This window comes from Malania oleifera, chromosome 3, assembly GCF_029873635.1.
Source record: "Malania oleifera isolate guangnan ecotype guangnan chromosome 3, ASM2987363v1, whole genome shotgun sequence".
In the NCBI taxonomy this organism is placed as follows: Eukaryota; Viridiplantae; Streptophyta; class Magnoliopsida; order Santalales; family Ximeniaceae; genus Malania; species Malania oleifera.
In genome coordinates, this window is record NC_080419.1 from 2,439,397 (window position 1) to 2,458,244 (window position 18,848).

An 18,848-nucleotide genomic window follows, 5' to 3' on the forward strand; every position below is an offset into this window, starting at 1 on the left:
AGATTGATATGTCAACATAAGTGTGCTGATCCGTGCAATGCTTTAAAATGGCCATATTTCACAGTTACATAACAATTTTGATAACCATCCGAACTAAGATTTTGTACGGTTGAACCTACCAATACAAAATTTGCAAATCATTCCTTAACAACATAATGAAATATCAAAATAACTAAATACCACTGCTTTTAAAGTAACCACATTTTACAATTGCATAATATTATAAATTAACCATACCAAATAATAACTCTCAACAATTTTGACTACATTTTTTTTTTCATTCACAATGACAACAACAAAAAAATGACACACACAAACAAATTACTTCTTTTAGCTCTTAATGATGACAAACTCCACCATTAGCATGTCCAAAACCCAAAGAAGCAATAAAACATCCAAGCCTCACAAAGCACATCTTAATTTATGGGATAACAGGTTAAAGCTTTTCCCTCAAGAGGTTTCGCTCTAATTTAGAAGATCTCACCAAAGTATTTTCATTTTTCAACATTTAGACAATATGTGAGTGCAAGACAACAGAGTTTCTCAAATAATAAACGTTTGAGTTGCAAAAACTATATTATTGTTGCTAGCATCAGCACAGGTCAAGAAAGCAAGTGTCACTTGTTTAAACTCCAAACAACCACTGAAAAGGCTCCTCCACTTACCCATCCTAACTGAAAAATAAGAGTATTTTACATAGCAAGATACTGCTATAGAGGAATGGTGCGCCTGTGCTCATTTCATGTCTGTGTCTACTCTTCAGATACCTTTTAGCATATATCCAACACTTGATAAACATCTCCATAACTAAAACGCTTAAAGTTAATTTTGCCACTTCCTTGATGAGCTTGAAACAAAATAATGACATATTTTAGTATGACTTTTCTTTCACCCATGAAAGAATGATACAAATAAAAAAAAAAACATATAATAATTCATTTAAAGTTAGAATTAAATCAGGTGCATACTAGAATAAGTGTGTTTTAAGAATTCAAGTAGAAAGAAAAACAGGAAGGAAGATGCACATTTAGACCAGATGTTCTGAACGTGTAGTGCTAAAAAATGTTTAAAATTTTAATATTCATTATGCATATAATATATTTACAGATAGCTATGTATTTTTCCATTCCCTTGACATGTTACACCCTACATTATAGGGTTTGTTTTGTCGTTGTATCTATGAATCTGTGTCGTGCTGTACTAGTTTTCCATGTACACTATCCATCCTTCATTGCCACACATGAATAGATTGGAACAAATCCTTTCATCCTTAACTCCAAAAGTCCACACAGGTGTCCAATATGGCAATATCCATGCTTCATAACTGCATTGAGTAATTGGAACAAATACTTCATCTCCTAAGTCCATGCACTCTCCTAAAGGCAAAAGAGTCACCGTTCTAACCCATAAAGGACCATTCTTGTGGTCTACCAGATATCATGCCCTTCTGTCTCAAGTCACACATGAATCATATAAGGAGCAAAATTGATTCATATATAAAGAGCATTACTTGCTTACATTCTCCATTAAGCTACCATGTTCAAAACCACCAGATGATCAGCAAGGATGCAAGCTAATTTCCATTCAATGAAAACTTTATTTTTAAATTCTATGTGTTTCCTTCTCTGGACCTAAAACCAAGCTAAAAAGAAGATAAAAATGTGATACATCATACATTCAATTCAAGATGTGCATGCAACTGACCTGTTCTGATGAACAGCCTGAATGCAATCATATGCCAGTTGCTTTACCCTGTAGTCTACCAAAGCCTGCTTGTGTGAGTAATCCACACCTGCAAATATGCTTACAATATCCCCTGTTGCAAAGAAAAAATATATGAAACAAACCATTAAAGCCCTCAGAACCAATATGATAATATAAATATTGCACAATAGCTGATATTGACGCCACTGAATCTATGAAGCTTATGTATCTAGATCGCATTTCTTGCAATCAAGTACAGGAAAAGATATGATGCAGATGCAATTGAATACCTAGAAAGTATAACAATAATTTTAATGATGCAAACTCCACAATGGGGTGTACACGAATTTATTTACCAATGATAGTTTAATGACAAAAAGATGAGGATGCTTGCACATGCCAGCAAGTATATGTGCATCACAAATTCCATCACATCATATCATATTTACATGTCATGCATATAAATGTATCAAATGAGCACCAAACACAATTTTACCCCCACAAAGTTAAAAATGTATATTAGTGCTCCCAAACCTCTATCACACTGCTTAAACCAACAACTGGTTTCTGCAAAAACTAAACCTACACAGCGTATAAGCTAAATATATAAATCAATATTATAAACTTTATTTGTGCAATTAAAATAAGATAGAATAATTTTCATATTTTTTTAAAAAAATAAAATACAAATAATTTTCATAATCTTTACTCTGCTTTAAAAACACAATGACCTTGTGAAAGAGGGGGCTTTGATTGTGCAGTGGTGATTATGTGTGTACATGTTTGTGTGTGCGTGTGTGAGAGAGAGATAGAGACCGTGTGTAGCAATAAGGAAAAGAAGCACTTCAAACTCAATTCCAACACAAAATCTGCACAACAATTAAGCATGCTAGATATTAACAACAGTAATTAAGCCCCATTAACATGCCATTAGCCATGTGTAGTATTTAAACCAATGTTTTAAAAGGCTCAATCGACACTTACTATGAGGCTCGTGGCTGCCTAAAACTCCTTCAAGCTCAGTCTAAAATACCAAATCCTAATGAGGCCAATGCATTACTAACTGATGCTTATGCATTTGTATGAAAAATGCACCTTTTGCACCTCATTAGCGGAGGCTTACGCATCTGGGGTGTGAGAATCTCAAGTTAGACTTGGCTAGAAAATTCAAACTACATGTTTAAATGAAAAGAATGTCATAATATGAGATGATTTCCAAAACCCTTAAACCTCAAACCTTCCCAAATAATTAAAAGTTTTGCATCTTAGTTTTTAAAATAATTTGAATTTTGTAATGTTATAGCTATCTCTTGGCATGATTTACTAAATGATTTCAAGTTAGTAGGCCAACAAGTAGTTTACAAGTTATAAACCTCCTTTAGGCTTATGCCTCACCTTTTAAGGGTTAAAAAAGCATTGTCTTATGCCTCCGCCTTTTAACACATTGATTTAAACCTAAAGGTCAAGCCACAGGCTCAAGTCATGGAAACAACCTCTCCAAAAGTTCCTTGGACCAAACAAAAATATTAAACAGGTAGAATTTGCTATAAGGGGAACAAAAACAAAAAAAAGGTATCTTAGTCTGACAATTATTCAAAGGAAAAATTCATTGAAAAAGAGTAATGATCAAACACACCAGTATATTGAGCATACTGCCGAAATAATTGGCAAGTCTCCACAAGGGCTGAAAAATCACCAACATTTTGTGCATTAAAGAAAAAGAGCAACTGGCGGAAGAACTCTGAATCTGGACTGAAACAATTCCTAAAAATGAAAGATAATTGAACAAAATTAATATAATAAGTGCAAAACCCATCAAGAATATTAATGCAGCACGCATTTGCAGAGATATCATTATTAAAGCAAATAAAGGCATAGAAATTTGAGGAAACTAAAAGTGGAGAGAGAATTTTAAAAAATAAATGTAGGTGAGCCACACAGGTGTTATTGACTCAAGGTTAAAGATCTAATAATGCTACCTGTCTACATTTTGGCAATGCTTTCCATAAGTAATAAAAAATTCCTCTCGCACCTTAGAATGCTCAACTTCCACTGCCATTCTCCCTCTGAAGCATTTCTGTAACTAGTAATTAGTCAAATTCCACTCTTTGCCAAAAATAAAATACCAGCAAGGTTTTAAGATGCTTCTCCAGAAAATAAGCACTGTGAAAAAGAGATAATAATAAAATAGAATAATGCAATACCAAATACATAATCTTCCTATTTACAGCTTAAAAGGTTAAAACATTGATACGGACCAAAAGAATCAAAAATAGAATAAAAATATGCTGAAGGAATTACAAGATGCACACACAAAAACAAAGGATTAAAGCTCATAGCTTCCGGTTACCAGGATCGCTGCACCCCTGGATTGTGATCCAGATCACATGTACTGATTAAAGACATGTTTGCAATCTGGATTGCTTGGGGTCATGATAGATCACTGGAAGTGGTGCTGATGACCCAAATCGATGGACATTTAAACAAAAATCAGATGCAAAGATTTATTAAAAAAAAAAAGAAATGATTCATCTGACCTTATTTCTTGCTTTTGAACAGAAAACTACAGAGAAAGAGCATGGGGAAAGTGAGCTTTTGGAGCACAAGAAAAGTCATTCATGGCAATTTGTGCCCTGAGTCATTGGTTATTTGTCATTTGCATGCAACATACAACATGACACAGAACCTGATGCTAATCACAACTCACTGGATATTTATTTAATGGATTTTCTTAATAACCAAACATGGGCACTAAGATGAAATACTACAGACTGCATTTAAGCCAGTTTAACAAAATTTAATTTCATGAATCTCATTTTTTTCTGTTGCTATTGCTTATATCCATGAGTGTGCGTGTGTGAGATCCTGTCATAAGACAAGATCTTTCCTCATCTGCTCTCACTAAGATTCTTGCATACTTCTCCCACAATGAAAACACAAATAAGATTAATAAAATTATTTGAAAAAACTAAATAATACTTCGTACATATATAGGCAAAATGAGAGAATTTCATATAGTGTGTAGCAAGATGAAACTAAAAACAACCTTCCAAAATTGTTTTGTATGTTAAAATTGTAGTCTACAATTTTTTATTACAGGTTGTGCAATTTACAGCTGGACCACCTTAGCAAGTGGGCCAATGGCCCAGTCTAAGTCGACCAGCACCCACAAACCAACCTTGTTGCCTATAAAAAGAAACCCACCATGTATTTCATTCAAGTTGAATCCTATACAATAGCAATTGAAGTTTTCTGTTTTTAAAAGCCATCTCTGCCTTCACCTTGAACCAATGTGCTCCCTCAATTTTCAGCATTCTATTTTTATTATTTTTCATTTGAACCCAACAATTTAGTGATATCAGAGCCAAAATGAGCTTGCTTTCAATTATTCCCAACAAGTTCCAATCATTGTTGGGCAAAATTACAATTTATGGAGCACTCTTATTAAGACATTATATCTCCTAAGATCTTTGAGACATTATTGAAGAGGATGAAGAAGTACCATGCCCAAAGATTCCAGCAACTTGGTCCACTGCAAAGCCAAAAGAGCATAAAGAGAACAAACTGAAGGGGGCAAGAGCCTTGTCCTTTATGCACTAGGGGTAAGTAAAGCTAATTCTTCTTCAAATTACAGGCACACTTACATCTAAAGATACATCAGAAATTTCAGTTTGAGGGTTATGATAAGTTAATCCCCATTAGGCTTCAAAAATGCATAGCAAGAGTCCAATAACTTAACTATGAAGGAAATTTGCTAGAGTTTGTATGGTTATTAATCAGTATAGAGGCTGTGGACATACTATAGAAGATAAGAAAAATTGGTTAAAAAACTATGGGAAGCTTGCCAGGAAAATTTGAGCATGTAATTACTACAATAGAAAAAAAAAAACTGTCAAAGTTCACTCTAGATGAGCTCAGGGGAAGTCCTGAAGCCATGAAAAAGGAATGAACACATTTTCAAGCCAAAATCTAGAGCAAGCCTTTCAATCAAATATAAATATTCGAGAGCAAGATAATAAAGAAGACGATCAACTCAAAGAAATTCACGTGGAAGTGGATGTGGTAAAATTCCAAATTTTCAAGCTCAATGTAGAGGAAAAAGAAGCAATTTCAATCAAAAGAATTTTTACAGTGCAAAATCTGTAGATATTTATATATAAATAAATATGGGCATAAGACAAAATATTGTCGTTTTCAGGGTGGAAACAACCTCTTGCAAAAATGAAAGGTAAGGTTGTGTACAAAAGACCCTTTGTGATCTGCCCTTTCTTTGGATCCCGCATATGCAGAAGCTTTGTGCACTAGGATGTGCTTTTTCAAAGTAAATAATTGGAGGTGGGAAGCTGCATAAAATTGCCAAGGTAAGGAGCAATAGCAGTCCAAGCAAAGGGAGGTAACACTGCACTCATTGCTTTATGTTCCTATTTGATTCAAAATTTATTGTGTTCCACAACTGCTACAAAAAGGATACAAGTTACATTTTGATAATGGAGAATGCCTTAGCAACAACAATTCTAATTTACGGCATTTACATGAGGGTACCTACATTTTAAAGCCTTAAATTGTTGAAGGAGAAATATATGGCTGTTGGATTGCCTAATATTTCTAAACAGAATAAAATTTGTGAAGACTATATCATGAGAAAATGCATCGTTTTCCATTCCTGAAGACATCATGGAGAGCCAAAGCTCTATTAGAATTAGTATATGTAGATATTTGTGGACCTAAAAGAACGCCACCTCAACAGATATTTTATTTTATTGTTGACGATTATAGCAGAATGATTAGGTATATTTTTTGAAGCAAAATCCAGAAGCCTTCTCTACATTTCTTTAATTCAAAGCACTAATCAAGAAACAAAGTTGAAGAAAATTGAAGATTCTAGACAGATGGTGGCGGATAATCTCTTTCTACAGCATTTAATGATTGTTGCCAAAAAAGGAAGGCATAAGAAGACAACTAATGGTGCAATGTAGTCCCCAACAAAATGGAGTAGCAACATGAAAGAATCGGCTCGGAATATGTTAAAAGGTACTTCCAAATAGTTTTTGGACAAAGGCAGTTAATACAGCTATCTAATTCTTGAATAAATCCCCAACAAATGCAATTCAAAATAAGACTTCATATGAAAAATGGAATGGACACAAGCCATAGGTAAATATTCTGACAATTTTGTACTGCATAACTTATTGACGCATTCCCTCATTGTTTTGAGAAACGTTGGATGAAAAAGGAGAGAAGTACATTTCCATTGGATATAGTAACAAATCTAAAGGTTATAAACCCAATGACAAATTATCTTGTAATTTCACAAGATGTCATTTTTTTATGAAGTGCCATCATAGAGTTGGAAAGAAAATCCTACATACATATAGAATACGCATGTTCCACCAGCAAACTTAAATAATCAAAATCTTAAACCAACGAGAAGCCCAAATGCAAGTCCAAGTTCAAGTCCATCGCATGAACTGAATTTTCATTGCGTGACATCTTTCTAGGAACAGTGGAAACAACGAAATGCCCCTTGTAACAACCAATGCCGCAGTTGGTTGTGTGGTAGGGTTGGGGGAGAGGGGGAAGGAATCAAAACGAACATTAACACAGCCAATCTCCTCGCCATGTGATAGGTTTGAATTCAATAAAAAAATTTGAAGCAACAGCCACATATCGGTAATATTAACTGCACTACACAATTATTCCCAACATCACCACGCAATTCACTTCTTCACCAGAAAACACCTCGCATGCATTCATAAAAACCCAACCAATATCAACAACCCCAACACAGATACATGCACGGAATCGAACCTGAATTTTGAGAGCTGCAGAGTTTTGCTGGCGCAACCACAACCGGCGATTCCTCTCCAACCGAGTCTGTTCCAAAAGCTTCTGCCTGTCCCTCTCCTTCGAGCTTCGCCCGCCTAAATCTACCCGCTTCCGCGTCGAAGCATCGCCAGTGAAGAACATCCTCCCGCGCCAAACTCGCAATCCAACAGTTTCGCCCTAATTTCCACCGCAAGAGATATGGCACAAACAAAATGCCTCTCGAACCGCGGATTGAGGAACGATCGTAAGATAAGAAGATACAGGACTCTTTGCCCTAGAATTCGAGCACGGCGAGGGAGAAAATGAGACACCGTTGACGCTGCACAGATAGAGAGAGAGAGAGAGAGAGAGAGAGAGAGAGAGAGAGAGAGAGAGAGAGAGGGAGTGTAGGAACTAGGAAGCAGGAAGGAAGGGGGCTTCTCTTATTTTTTCACTTTTGTTTTGGGCTGTAGACTTGGAAAACCAAACCAGGAGGAGACAGGGAGAGGTGTAAAACTTTTATTTATGTTTTTGAAGGAGTGTTTGGTTGGGAAAAAATGACCCGCGAAAAAAAAATATTTATAAAGCTCAATTTATAAATTTATAAATTTTATAGAGCTCAGTAACCCCCGAAGAAATTTATAAAATTTACAAAACTTAATTTTATTTTATTCTTTTATATCAAACTAGTTAAATAAATTCTCCTACCTATATTCTCATAAGATTTACAACACTGAAAAATCGATCTTTTGTATCAGAATTTTTTTCACTTATTCACTTACATTACAACTTAAGGTTCTTTTTAAACTGATGATTTTATTTGAAGAAATGCATTATTTCATATTTTCTCTTTATTTTTATAATATATTTTTTTAAAATTTTAAGTGAGACCTAAAAATCTCATGCATGGAAGATATTACTTAAAGAACAAGACCCTCGAATGTCCATGAATATGAACTTAGAGGACAAAACAATCGATAATTCTGTGTGATGCCTTCAAGTAAAAATAGATGTGGACCGACACCTTAGTTATTAAAAAAATAAATAAAAAATCAAACTCCTTTCGATAATATACTAATTAGCCATTTAAAAAATAAAATTGAATTTGCATAAATTATCTCACAAATTTAATAAAACTTTATATTAAGCAATTTAAATCCATATAATTGCATACAAATTTAAACCTAAACATACAAATTAAAGCAAAGATAATTAAGATACCTTCCTTTGGTGTGTACCCCAAGCATAGTCACAAAATTGATTCCAAAAATCTTGTGTTGGGTTTGTGGGCTAACTCTACATGCCGCCCCTCAAGGTGGAGCCCAAAAGGTAAATGGATTTGCCCATGGGCCATGGCTGCGATGTTGACACCCTTGTCAATGATTTCTAGGAACCCCCGGGCCAATCCAACTAAAGCCCGGCCCACACGCTTTCGGCCTGATTAAAAGGCCCAATCCAAGCCAAGGCTTGAAGTCTCTTGAAGCCTTTACTCATCACATCTTACCCTTTTATTTTTTTTATTTTTTTTTCTCTCTGTCTCATTGATTTACTCCATACAATTTTTAATAAAAGGAATATTTTTGAAAATAATTATTAATTCATTATAATAGCCTCACGTCGAGTTTGAGTGACACGAAAGCAGCTAGTTTATGTTCCGAACCATATCCTTATACTTCCAAATTTTGAACGACTCAACATTTCAAAAATTCCAAATTCTAAAATTTCATTAATGGGTCTAGTGAAAACTTATTTTTCTAATAAAGTTAATCTCAAAAGTGTACAAACTGTCAGATAAAATGAATTATTATGTATTAAATGATTATATTATCCTTTCATTAAAATAAAAAATATATATAAAATACATCGTAATGACTTCGATCTTAATTAAATGATACGAACATATGAGTGTACAAATTCTAAGCTAGGCCAAGAAACTAATTAGTGGCTATGGCTTAATCAAATGCAACCATGGATGATAATTGGAAAGTTCCAACCCTAATGTCAAATGGTATTAGGGTTTTGCTGCGGATTGACAATTTTAATATTTTATTTATTTATTTTTTGAGTCATGGGTTCCAACTCAAGTACAGAATGACAACATTAAATTAGGGAAGACCATCCCACTACTACTACTACTAGAATTGCTTGTTGAGCTAACCATGCGCGGACAGTCTTGACCCCATAAGAGATAGGTTGATTTTTAAAAAAAAAAAAAAGAAAAAATAGAAAAACCCTTTTCACATTAATTGATGATTATTAGATTTAACACCGTTTTAAAGTATGATCCATCTCAAGTTAAAGCATATATATCTACAATTAATTATTTAACTACGACGAGAGTAATTTTTTTATTAGCTTTTTCTTGATTAATAATAAAGCGCCATGAGTCTTATAAGTTATTATTTAGTACTAGCTACCATTTATAGCAATTATACCATACGAATATATATATATATATATATATAAGTAATTTAATAAAAGGATAAGTCTTCTTATGATGAATCCCGTTTTTAAAATTTTTGACAAGTAGAGAAACAAGACAAACATATAACAGGAAGAAGCAAAAAGAAATAAGGAAATTCGAAATCTAACTGGCCCAAATACTTATCTCTAAGCACAATCATTAGACCACGCTTAGCACAAAATTAATTTTGAATTTATGAAATTCCTATGCAACCTCTTTTATTCGCATAATTTTAATTCCTTTATAAAATAGTAAATTTGAGACTAGAGACTGTTTCCTACACACGTAATGTCTACCTATAGCTGCTGTGTGTGTTTGATAAATAACTCGAAAAGGAAAAATGCTAAATTTTCTTGCAAAAAAATGATGAACAATTTTTAAAAATAAAATTTTAATTAAAAAATAGAATAGGAGGAAGCAAAAAGTGGAAAATGTCTTCGATCGAAAATGCCGGGAGAGGGATAGAAATATTACTTCGCTTGTTCAAATCATTGATAAATAACAAATGATTTATGACAGGATACTCTATTATTTGTGTGGGAGATGATAATAAATTTATGAAGGCGTGCGCACTCAATTCAATGGAGACTAAAGGAGGTTGACGTTAAAAAAAAAAAAGAAAATCAAGAGAACATTGGTTTCATTATTCACTCGGTGTGTTTTACTTCACCGAGTGAATAAGTTAGCATGACTAAGTGGGATATATAAGTAGTAGCATTATTATTTGTGACAATTGTTTTGAAGTGATCATCTAAGGGTAGCTTCATTCATAATCAACATACAATTAAACAAAAGACTCGGGAAGATAATTTTGCAATAAAATGTAATAAACTTTATATTGATAATTGTTCACTTTCTTCTCACTCTTATTCACAATAGTTTTTATTCTCCCGTTGTCATTTAAACAGTCACTCATCGATTCTCATGTGAGAAATTATTCATATATTTTTAGTTTATAAACATATGGAGCACATGCTTTTGACTTAGTATATATACTATATACAGTAAAAGCTAACGAGTCGAATATAAAAGTAATTTTTTTATATTTATATATAACATGCATTCACGTATGTCTTTTCTAACGTAAATGTGATAGTTGTCTCCTTTTAATGCACATAATTTTGTCATATTATGTTTTTTTTTGGCATACCCATGAATTTTTTTTCTTTTAATGTTTGTAATTTACTCAAACACGATCTTTCTTATTCATTATATTATAATTATTCTATATTTGATATGAACATGACAGTTGTCTTTTCAGTATATAATAAATATTCTGTATTTAACATGAACATGATAGTTGTCCTTTGCTAATGTACGAAATTTTGTCATACTATGTTTTTTTCATTTAATAAACACGACAATTCGCTACTTTTAATGTACGAGACTTCGGTTTCGGTCAATGCGTCAATTATGATTTCCTAAAAATAAAATTATTACATTAAACATAGTAAATTCAAACTTCACAAAGATATGATTAATATAATTATCACCACATTTGGAATGTTGTTGGAATTTTGTGGGGCCTTTGGGTTAAATAAAATTAAATACAAATTGGATTGTTTTTTTTTTGTTTATTAAACAATCCAATATATATATAAATGAATATTATAATTTCTTTGTTGACAAGGAAGGGGCACCAACGGTCAACTACAAGACAACCTATAAGTGGCTTTATAGCCTTGCCTAGGAGTGTAGGGTTTGAAATCTTGATGCTCAATGCACTTCCTAGGAAAGGCACCGCGGCTTGAGTTGCTTTATGCATTTCAAGTGTATGGACGTGCTTGATTAAAAAATAATTTTTTTTACAAGAAAAAAAAAATCTTTTTACGGCAGTAATCGCAACGGTAGGAATTAAGGTTGTAAACAAATAAAGTTACTTCCAAGGATTTAGAAACTCGACTGAGTGAGACTCGTTCAGATTTACTCATTATAAGTGGTTTCAAACTTAATTTTTAGGACTCATTTAGGGTGTGCTTAGTATTGTTGTTGTTTTCTATTTTATTTTTCTATTTATTTATAGTAAAAAAATAAATTATAAAAGCGTGCTTGCTTCTGTTTTCAGTTTTTGTTTCTGTTACCGATTTTCAGTTGTTTTGGCAACCGGTTGCCAGTAATTTTAATATTTAGAAGCAGTTTTTTTAAATTAAATTGTTCATTTCATACACTTTTAAATTTAAATTTAAATTTAAATTAAATAATTATATGAATTTAAACATAATTAAAATAAAAAGATGCATAAATTTTAAAAAATAATAATAAATCAAATCACAAAATACTTTTACTATTTTTCAATTGTCATGTCCAATAAAAAATTTATTGAAAAGTAAATTTTAAAAGTAGAACAATTAAGTAAAATAATTATAATAAATTTTATTTTTGTTATAGTAATTTTTTTAATGTGTATTATTATTTGTAATTTTATTATTTGTAAATATTTTGATTTAAAGATGAAAATGTGCATTTTTTTAATTAAGTTTTTGATTTGTATTAGTTTTATAAATGTCAACCAAACATGTTGTTGGTTGCTAGCTCTTAGCTTATGTTTTCTGATTTTTAGTTTTTATTTCTGGTTTTGGTTTCTTTAATTTTTCATGGTGATATCAAATGACCCCTGAATAAATGAGTCGAACTTAGAGACGTATAGGACTCGACTTGTTTCAACTATTGAGCAACTCGATTATAAGTTTGGTTTGAGCTCATATGGTAGGTTTGGATTAGGTTTACTCATCATCAGTTCATTTAGCAAAATTGAATTAGACTTGAAAGATTGCCATGTGCTTAAAGTAGGGAATTATCCACAACTAAACAAATATTTTATTATCTTATTTTCTAATACATGTTTTGGAAACTAAAAAATATGGTAGCATTTTATTAATTCATTGGAAAATTAAAATATAAAAAATAGAACTGACCTTAAAATTTTCAAAAATATTATAATAACACTATGCTCAAGCCCTTTTAGGTCCCTTATCCTACTGGTAAATCTGTTCATTTATTTGCAAACTTCGATCAGATCAAATGGGTTAATATTTTAAATATGAACCACAACCAAATAATAACCATGAAAACAACAATGAAAATTACTATAATAATAATTAATTAGTATAATAATTAATTAATTAGTCATCTCTTTTGATTTAACATTTCATGACAATGTGCTTATTTTGGTAAAATAAGAAAATTTAAAAGACACAATTGATAGAATTTAAATTGTTGGTTGAGTAAAAGTGAATATATATATATATATATATATATATATATATATATGTATCAATTAAAAAGGTACGAAATTTCCTATGAATATTTTTATTATTTTGCTAAAAATAAATATTTAAAATTAATGTAATAAATTCTAATAGGATAGGTGAGGTCTTGCTTCCGTTCGTCGTTAGTTCATCTCTAGAATTTTGTTTAGTATATTTCGTTTTATTTTTTATTATTTTTATGTTTTTATCTCCTCTATTAGTTATGTTTAATTTTGTTTGTCCTAAAAAAAAAAAAAAGTAGTTCATAACACTCATAGGGTCAGAGAAATACTAATGAGATAAGTTGGACACTAATAATATAAACCAAATTACGTACACGTAAATCAATATGTATCCATCACTTAACCTTATGACAACTTGTCTAATCCACTCTAACTTATGATTGAGTTTTTATTTATACCTCATTTATCAATGTGCAACGAGCACGCGTGGAAGGAAAAACAAGAGGGAAAAATAATTTAAATTCATTATTTGATTAAGAAAATATTAAATGTAAAAAATAATTACAAATTTTAAAAAATAAATTATTTTTAATCATTTTTAACTTTAAAGGATTAATTAGAATTGAAAAAATCATCGAATGTCCATTTTCATTTATTCTATTTTCCTTATTCAGTTCTCAATTATTTCAATTGTTAATTAAAAGAAGACAATATGATTTTCAATCAACAATTTTCTTTCTTATTATTCACAAAATACCATTGCCCTTAAAAAGTTATGTCATTTCTTTACAAGATCTATCTATGACCCACGAACACATAAATAATTTAATAAAATAAATACTATTTAAAATTTCAAAGTATTTTAAGACTCCCTTTTTATCTCCAATACAATATTATTATCTATATAATTTTTGCTCGTTCAAAAAAATTATAAAAATAAATGAGTAGTGCATATTATAAGCTAATATTATACAAACAAAACCCGATTAAGTTTATCACCAGTATTTCTCTTTCACATTTTTTCTTCACTCTTGGTTCTTATAGTTTTGCAATTTTTTAAACAACAAAAACTTTTAACATGAGAAGAACAAGGGGCTAGAGGCGTTCATATTTTGAATATAAAAAAATGGATTTCAATCTTATCTAAAGTGGGTAAGATAATGCTAATTAAATTAATTGTACCATTCAAAGCACAACAAGACCATGCGTGTGACACTAAAATAATATCTATATACATGGCTGCTAAGTAAAGAGAGTTCCAAGACCCAAAGTCTTGTTTGGTTGAGCTAAATGTGCATGATGGTGTTGGGGCTTTTCCCAACCAAATGTCTCCTTGTACCCATTCAATCCCCAAGAAATAATAATGCTTTCTAAGTAAGAACTATTGCCCGGCGGAAAAAAGGGAAGTAAAAGTTGAAAGGGCATGTTGATTATTATTTACTATACCAATGTTTTTAAATTAATAATTTTAATGCAAAGTAACTCAATTTATAGCATTTTTTGGGGTCCAAAAGATGCCCAAAAAAAAAAAAAAGATCTTATTTTTTGGAAGTATTTTCAATCTTAAAATTTACTTCTTGTTTATTTCTTCTCGAGTCTTTAGTACATTACGATAGCATTGGCATTCTTAATTTTTTAGGATAATTTCTCCTTTTTAAGAGTAAACGTTGGACTATAGGTATTGTTTAATAATGTTTTTAATAGGTTGCCAATTCAAATATCAAAATAAATTATCAATTTTTTTATGTAAAAGTTTTTAGTAAATCTATAATTTTATTTGACGGCCTCTACATGATTGGTTTTGGGTTCTAATCACAAAACTTATTCACTCCACTAATAATAATTCATTTTTAGTAAGAAATCACAAAGTTGTTGAAGAGTAAGAATGAGTCTGAGTGAATCAACCCAAGAGCAATATCATTAGTGGTGGATTGATCTAAGAAAACAACCGACTAGGTTAAGAACTTGACAAAAATTTGAAAGTATATTTGAACTTAGATTAGATGTTGTGATGAAATGACAATTTTATTGTGCAATCACGCCTTAAGGTTAGCCACACACATAGCAATTGCGAAAAAATAGAGAAAATCAAAAGTGAGAAGAATAATGAATGAATTTATATAGTTCGGTATTGCGTCTATGTTCATAGAACTATTACGCAATTTCTACTACCATCAAACAAGATGTGTCTTAGGGTTTCAACCTATAGCTACAATAAGTGTATATAACCTCACGCGAAAACTCCAAAATATTCTCATATAATAATACGCTTACACTGTGCCCTGACACAAATATATTATACCATACCATAAGGGAAAACCCTCTAATGTGCTCTTTTAGAACTTGGTTAAAATAGATAGGGATATTTTGCGTATGAAGTGGGCGAGCCCTTCCACTTGTAGCAGACTTCAAGTGGATAACATTTCTAAATATAAAACATAGATTAACAAATTTGGGAATCCAACACTTACCAACAAAGAAAAATTAGTTCTCTCTTTCTAAGTTTGATAGAATCGTTATATCCTTCAACAACTAAGCAATTAAGAAGCATTTGTAGCAAAAAGAAAAAAAGAAAAAAAATTTATTAAGAAGCAAAAAAAGAAAAAGAAAAAATGTTATTAAGAAGCATGAAAGGATATTCTATTTTGTAAACCTTTTCATTTCTATATAATAGCTAGGCAGTTTTTCTTTTTTTTTTGCCCTAATTTTGTAAGCCAATTGTGACTTTGCTTGCCACATGGATCATACTCTTAAATATTTTTTGACTTAAAAGAAGGCTAATCAATTAAATCCAGCTAGTTTCTCTGCAAAACTAATGGTTGTGGTTGATTGTACAAAATTTATGGTCTTGAGAAAAAAAAAAAAAAAAAAAAACCCTACTTATTAGGTATTAATTGCTTGATCCCACACATTATTTTCACATTAAAATTTCATGAATGACGAATTTTATGATCGGATTGCTTTAACTTAAATATCCGGTACATAAAAATAAAATAGAATGAAATGAAACTCATACTTCTATTTATATTTCAAAATGATTTCCAATTATATTCCACCCTTAGCTAATTCTGAAATTACTTTTATTTCATTAAATTACTTTCATTATAAATACCTAAATATTAAAAAATAATTATATATAAAAAAAACGCATAAGGGAATGAACACATCATGGCACGAAATGGTGCACTATATTTAATAGGGTCCATGCCCCCAAATAACTTATTCTATTACAATTATTGGTCACACATATCTTACATGGGTTAAATTTAATTAATTTATTTTTTTTAAGAAGACAAAATATCCCAAAGGGGCTAGAAAGTCTCTTTTTGGAATAGGTGCCATTGAATCTGGACCAGTGCATCACAATCTCCCCCACTTCCTTCTTCATATTCAGACGCCAATAATAATAAATAATAATAGAAATGTCATGTTTGGAACATCACCATCAAAACTCCTTTTGCTTTCCCTTCATTTCTCTAGTTTTCCTGTGGTTATCCAAACATGACCCATTGGTCGTTCTCCTCGTCATCACCATCGTTTCTCACATCGTCATCCTAGGTGTCATCGTCCCATGCTTAATGTTTGATATGGGGTGCTGTATTGCGCTGGTATTGTTTGTTGCCGAGTCCTTTACCCTGTGCAAACCAATTTGAGAAATTCGACATAATTTCGTTCTTAATTTATATAATTTTAAATTTAATGCTTATAATTCATATTTTCAAACATAGGATTAGTTTAAACTTGAGAATGAAAATGAATGGGATCGAAAATTTCAGTTTCCATTGATTGATGTGAAGGAGGGTGGTTCATTTTTATTCAAATGCTTGGATTGTTTAAATACCAATCAAAACTATTGTGCGAGATATGATATTTTTTTATTTTGTTATTCTAATTAATATAACGACCATATTAGTATTTTAACGCATAAAGACCCATTATTTTGTATTTTTGGGATTCTCAATCTGAAATACTTTACTTAGGGTTTTCAATTTGAAAGTTTAAGAACGATAATCTAGGTATATTGTGTTGAGAATTCCACTTATAAATTTGTCCCACATTGGAAAAATTGAGGGATGATGGATGCTTATATACATGGTTGGACCCAAAACCCAATAGGTTTAAACTTTTGGATCAAGTTGACACTCACTCATGTGTATTAAGCTCATTCATGGACTCCTCCAGTGCCCAACAAGTGGTATCAAAGCTGTGTTGGAAGGTGTCTGACAAGTGAAAATGACTTCAATAGGAGTGATACTCGGGTTGACGTTTTATGTTGATGACATGTTGATTGTTGGACAGGATGCAGGTATGATTACCAAACTAAAGCAAGAACTGTCCCAAGTTCTTTGACATGAAGGACCTAGGCCCAGCTCAGAAGATATTGGGCATGAAAATTGCTTGTGACAGTAAAACTAAGAAATTGTGGTTGTCCCAAGAAAATTATGTTGAACGGGTGCTTGAAAAGTTCAACATGAAGAATGCAAAGTTAGTCACTATTCCATTGACAAATCACTTCAAGTTAAGTAAAAGAACATGTCCTTCGAGGAAAGAAGTGGAAGAAATGAAAACAGTTCCATATTCGTAAGTAGTTCGTACTCTGATGCATGCAATGGTTTGCATAAGACCGAATATTGCCCATGCGGTAGGTGTTGTGAGTAGGTTTCTTTCAAATCTAGGAAAAGACCATTGGGAAGCACTTAAATGGATTTTTGGTTACTTGAAGTACACATCAAAGATGTGCTTGTGTTTTAGAGGAGCTGAACCAATCTTGGAAGGATACACTGATTTCGATATGGCCGACAAGTGATCTTGATAGTAGGAAATCTACACAGGATTTCTTTTCACTTTTGAAGGGGGAGCAGTCTCATGGCAATCCAAGTTGCAAGAGTGTGTTGCTTTATCTACAATAGAGGCAGAGTACATTGTCGCAACAGAAGCTAGTAAAGAAATGTTGTGGCTGAAGCGGTTTATCCAAGAATTGAGTGTAACACAGAAAGAGTACAAAGTACATTGTGATAGTTAGAGTGTTCTGGACTTGAGTAAGAATTCAATGTATCATTCCCGAACAAAGCATATCGACATTTGCTATCATTGGATATGCAAAGTGATGGAATAACAATTGTTAAAGCTAGTGAAGATTCACACAAACAAAAACCCTGTAGACATGTTGATAAAAGTAGCGACTCGTGAGAAGTTTAAGCTATGTAGAGACATAGCCAAGATGGATATCAATTGAAGAATGGTTGCATGCATTCTCCTCTAATAGGTATGGAGAGGGAGAATTGATTGGTCCATACCCTAATTAAAGTAGGAATTAAGGTTGGAATTATTTATGTGGCAGTTGAATTTCCATTACTCACCTGCGGGTTATTCTTCACAAAATCAGGAGAAAAATTCAAATGTGATTGTGACAGTTTTTCTTGAGTGTTTAATCCTCCTCTATGTATAAATAGGTGTGTGTTGTGAATGTAAGTGGATCATCAGAAAATAACAGAGTTAAGGGAAGTGAGTGGGAAGGTAGAGAGAGTTATGAGAGTTGAGAGAGTTTTGAGTGAGAATTTTATCTCCTCCTCTGTATTTTTCAGAAAATACACACGGTACCTATCTCTCCCGTGGACGTAGGCAGGAATCAGCCAAACCACATATATCTTGTTGTCCTTTTGT

General features: G+C 31.9%; 1 protein-coding gene across 3 annotated transcripts in view; it reads right to left on the bottom strand.

Moving 5' to 3' along the window:
• Nucleotides 1-8,001, bottom strand: part of LOC131151708 (E3 ubiquitin-protein ligase UPL6) — a 76,628-nt gene extending 68,627 nt beyond the window's left edge. The window contains exons 1-4 of one of the 3 annotated variants that reach the window (XM_058103086.1): nt 7,513-8,001; nt 3,684-3,781; nt 3,341-3,468; nt 1,705-1,816 (exon numbers count right to left, since the gene is read on the bottom strand). In XM_058103086.1, coding sequence (XP_057959069.1) covers nt 1,705-1,816; nt 3,341-3,468; nt 3,684-3,781; nt 7,513-7,671 — 497 coding nt within the window. In that variant the 5' untranslated portion in view covers nt 7,672-8,001. Of the gene's footprint in view, nt 1-1,704; nt 1,817-3,340; nt 3,469-3,683; nt 3,868-7,512 lie in introns of all 3 variants that reach the window. The other 2 variants (XM_058103087.1, XM_058103088.1) reach the window with 2 other exon arrangements.
• Between the last annotated feature and the right edge of the window lie 10,847 nt (nt 8,002-18,848).